Source organism: Mixophyes fleayi, chromosome 4 (genome assembly GCF_038048845.1).
Source record: "Mixophyes fleayi isolate aMixFle1 chromosome 4, aMixFle1.hap1, whole genome shotgun sequence".
Lineage (NCBI taxonomy): Eukaryota > Metazoa > Chordata > Amphibia > Anura > Limnodynastidae > Mixophyes > Mixophyes fleayi.
This window is the reverse complement of record NC_134405.1, coordinates 212,660,866-212,665,630: the sequence shown is the minus strand read 5'-3', so window position 1 is coordinate 212,665,630 and position 4,765 is coordinate 212,660,866. Positions and strand designations below refer to the sequence as shown.

The 4,765-nt window shown below is 37.5% G+C and overlaps 1 protein-coding gene across 2 annotated transcripts; it reads left to right on the top strand.

The window, feature by feature from the left end:
• The first annotated feature begins 1,223 nt into the window (after window positions 1-1,223).
• Window positions 1,224-4,238, top strand: LOC142150069 (deoxyguanosine kinase, mitochondrial-like). 2 transcript variants are annotated; one of them, XM_075205314.1, is made up of 2 exons: window positions 1,224-1,334; window positions 2,304-4,238. In XM_075205314.1, exon 2 carries the CDS (start codon window positions 2,304-2,306, stop codon window positions 3,201-3,203), a length of 900 nt encoding a protein of 299 aa, XP_075061415.1. In that variant the 5' UTR covers window positions 1,224-1,334; the 3' UTR covers window positions 3,204-4,238. The 2 variants fall into 2 exon arrangements, with proteins under 2 accessions (XP_075061415.1, XP_075061416.1); XM_075205315.1 differs by having other exon boundaries at window positions 1,224-1,346.
• The last annotated feature ends 527 nt before the right edge of the window (window positions 4,239-4,765 follow it).

Here is a 4,765-nt window from a genome sequence, read left to right as displayed (position 1 = left end):
TTTGGATTCGGAACGGGCGGGAGAGTACCGAGCTGCTCAGCTCGGTAGTCGGATACCCAAAGTTCGGGTGGGTTCGGTTCTCGGGGAACCGGACCCGCCTATCTCTAGTAGATATGGACAATTTGTTCAGCGGAAAAAACTGTGAGTGAACATAGGGTTAACTAAGGAGGACATTAAATTAATAAAATAAGCGTATCAAGCATTGCAGCTGAAATTTTCAGATGTGCACCAAATACAAGTCATTTATGAAACTCACTTGGTGCACACTACAAATCACCTTGGTTTAGCTCTGGTGTGCCTAGTTTATCCAGTGCACTTCAATTGACTAGTTCAGTGTTTCCCAAACTGTGCGCCTAGGCTCCTGGGGGTGCCTTGGAGATCTCACAGGGGTGCCTCAGCCAGAGCGAGTGGTAAGCAAGGCGGGGGACTACTTGGTAATTATTTGGCTTAGGGGTGCCTTGAAAAAATTTTGGAGACCCTAAGGGTGCGTTGAACTGAAAAAGTTTGGAATCCACTGGACTAGTTCATTACCAAAGTAGCCCTAGGTTTTAGGAGTGGCTGAAAAGTCTGAAGAGACATACAATGCAAATGTTATATTAAAGTGCAGCCTACTGCCACTTTAGACTCACTGATTGAATTGTAGTTTTCAGTCTGTCTAGTAAAATACTGCCTGGTTTAGGCTTTTATAGGCTTAAATACATCATTAGACAGGGGACATTATATTTATTACATGTGACACTCTGTGGGGTAACAATAACCACACCAGTTGAGCTGTTACTGTGTTGCCTGGTTATTTGTATGGCTATAATGAGTGGAAAAACCATTTCTGTGTGAATCTTTTTATCACGTTGCTTGATGTGAATCTACAAGAGCACTTCGCTGAAGTGCAACATAAAGGCACAAATTGCAGCCAACACAATGGAACCTCAGCCGTGTATTGCGGCAGGGTAAACTTATAAAACTTGGTAAATGTGCGCACTACTGAGAGCTGTGGAACTATATGTATATTTCTACACACAACATTTCTACAGCAGGATACGAGTTAAAACAGGTAACATAATAATTCACGGTACTACAGACAACAAGCTGAGTAACCGCTCATCCGTTTGCCCTTCCGGACAGCAGCAGCGGAGATATTCAATCCTCCCTCCTGCCAGGTCACCGCCTATTACTTTCTCCCACACTGCAACGCGCTCTGCAGTCACGTGGGTCTATGTGGAGGACATGAACACTACTTTTCCCACGCCGCATCGCGTTCTACACCGTGTGACGCCACGGAGCCTGCAGCGTATGTGAAGGTCGGAGGCTGGGGAAAGTGTTGCATCTGTATTCACGTAGGTTTAAACGTGCGTGCATTATTATGGTCATTTTATGTATGCTGTAGGCATCAATATGACCCACAGGGTTATCCTTACTGTGATAGACACATTGGAAGTGATGGTGCATGTTTACGTTTTGCATATCTTTTCCATATATATATATATATATATATATATATATATATATATATATATATATATATATATATATATTATATACTGTATATTCATGTTAGGTCTGAATGGATAATATATACTTTGTCAGAAAACGTCTATAGCTGTCACATTGGTTATATCACTGAAAATAAGTAATCATATTCTGTAAATATTAATATAAAATAATATTATGTGGTGACATGAATGCTTTGCTCTGATACAAAAACCTGTAGAGGATTCTTTTAAAGTCCTTTATAACACAATTTGTTGCAGTAATTTCTTTAACCTTGACTGTCATATGCTTTGTAAAGCAATAAGCAGAGTGCAGTGAACATCCTTTAAATGGTCTTCTCATAGAAAAAAATGTCATCCAGAAAGACAATGTACTGTAGCATAGCTCATCCCCTATAATATAAAATGTGTTACCGTCAGGGGAGGGCTGACAGATGTTAGCCCGGGGAGGGGGAGGAGTGGGGGGGGGGGGCAAGACTTGACCGAGCAGCCTGTTTTAAAGGAGAAAAAAGCCCAGTGACCCAGCCCAAGGTAGCACACTATTGGACCAGTTGGGGGCTCCTAGCCCAGTCTGCCCTGGTCACAGTATTGTTATGAGTATAATTACATATGAACTTAAAATGATTTAACCAGGTTAATATTGGGAACTAAGACTGGAGATATATTTTTTTTTTATAAAAATCTTAACAGAACATTAGCCAGAATTTAATTGTAATTCATCTTCCAATATGTATATCTGTTAAATATTTTTGTATAATGATGCTAAGCACTAATATTCAAAATGGAAAATCATATAACACTAATTTGTGTCAACAGATGTTTTTTCATAAAATCGGGAGGCTCTTGGATTCAACAAGAACACGCGGTTATAATTCATGCAATCCGAAATTCAAACTCTACTACATGTTTCATTATAGACAAAATGAGCACATAGCCACCATGTCACATGCATCTGTGAATGAGTTGCACGAACCACTATCTACAGATCACAGCGCTATGACAAGGAGGAATGGCATAAAAATATCAGTGGAAGGGAATATTGCAGCAGGAAAATCTACCTTTCTGAGACTGTTGTGTAACACATACGAAGAATGGAGCTTTATCGCAGAACCTCTCAGGAAGTGGCAGCATGTGCAGTCCTCCTCACATGAGGGTATGGACAATTTGCTACAACTGATGTATGAGGATCCTGCTCGATGGTCTTATACATTCCAGACTCTTTCTTGTATGGGTCGTTTCAAAACTCAGATTGAGCCATTTTCAGAAAAGTTACTTAAGCTACGGAAACCTGTACAGATATTTGAGAGATCTGTATATAGTGACCGGTTTGTATTTGCTAAGGCTCTCTTTGAACTTGGCCATATAAATGAAATGGAATGGTCTCTGTACCAAGAATGGCACTCGTTTCTAATTCAGGAGTTTGGGTCTAGAGCTGCTTTGGATGGGATGGTGTATCTCCGAGCAACCCCAAGAAAATGCTTTGAGAGACTTCAGAAGAGGGCCCGAAAGGAAGAAAAGACTATTACACAACAGTATCTCGAAAAGTTACATGACCAACATGAGAGCTGGCTAATAAATAAAACAACAGATGTCCATTTTGAACATATCAAAAACATTCCTGTTCTCGTTTTAGATGTTGATGAGGATTTTGAAGACAACTCTGTAGCTAATGAGTATCTCAGCAAGAAAACAAAGGACTTTTTAGACAGTTTATAGCGGTATTGTTATTATTGTGAACTTTGTTGGTATAACTTTTATTTTAAATATTAAGTAAGAAAGTACACATGTTAGAAGACATGAATATTATTAGAAGCACTGATCCATTTGCACTGCATATTTGTTTGTGTAATTTTTTCATGTAGCTCACATCTGCTTGGAACAAGCAATTACGGTACTTTTAAATGGTTAAAGCATAAATGTCAAGATTGTAACAAGAAGGGGTTTCATTTTAAAGGGACCAAAAAGCTATACTTCCTATAGCTATTGGTTGTATGGTACACTGTAACTTGCACAGTAATGTAGCACTTAATCCCAATTTATGCACTATCGCTGAAACTGTCAATTGCTGCTGTGCTTTGAGACTGGAGGGATGGAGGCAAGGGACTGTATTTCTGATGCTATCTATGGTGGTATATGGACCAACAACAGATGTATCCTGAGAACAGTTAAAGCCAGGTGTAAACTTTTGTGTAAAAAAAAAAATAAAAAAAAAATTGCTCAATATTTACAACTTTACTATTTGAATTTATAAATGTAACTGAAATTATGCTTTGAGTGACCATGTTTACTTTAGCATGCTACTTTTTTTTTCTGTATGTTTACAATACATAACGTTGATAAAATATTCATGTATGAAAGATGGATTGTTCCTTACTGTCTTAAAATACATGTTCCATAGTTTATCAAGTGCAATAGATTATATTCAGGTTGTTTATTTAATTGTTTTATATAAACTGCTTCATTAATAATTGTTAAGGTGTTGAAATAAAAATTCTCAGTATGTAGCAGAAGGTAAACTTTACAACCAGAAAATAGACCTACATGGCTATAATCTATTGTAATTAAACTTAATTTCAGTTAATCTTTAAGTTTCCCTTATCTATAATGTGCTTCTTTTTAAACTGTAAATTATGGTAAATGAGACAAAAATATATTCCAAGTTTGACTGTTATATTTTTATGGCAGTATTTCCAGTTACACATTCCTAATGGCAAAGCAAAATAATAATAAATAATAAAGCATAATATTTTAGCATCTGGTGTTCTTATATTACAGTTTAACATCTGCATACACAAATATAATATTAGTACAGTAGAAAATTACTATTTTTGTTGTTGAATAATGTATGACTAACAACACAAACTGTATTTATTGAACAAATTCACTGCATTTGTTGGGGGGGGGGGGGGGGCAATATGTAAACCTTTAGTAACTCGTTTCACATTTGTTTAGCAGCAATGACTGTAAACAAAAATTCCCTTTATCTGTTGATGAATCCTGCAATTTGAATGTATTTTGGCCATATCCCTTTTAGTACAGTATCAATTCACAATGTCTGGCCTGTTTCATATGAACTGCTTTTTCATGTCATGCCACAACATTTCAGGCATTCCAACATCCAAAGGGGCAGATTCAATTCCCCAGCCTGCGAGCTATTACCGTTACTACGATAATAGCCGCGCATTATTACCGTTGCTACGTTAATTTCTCAACTGATTTTGCGTTAAAATTACAGTGGTAGAAGATCAAATACCTGGGGGTTTTCCTCACTTCTCGCT

Coding starts and splice junctions, on each gene's coding strand:
- LOC142150069 (XM_075205314.1), top strand. CDS start 2,304: ATGTTTTTTCATAAAATCGGGAGGCTCTTGGATTCAACAAGAACACGC.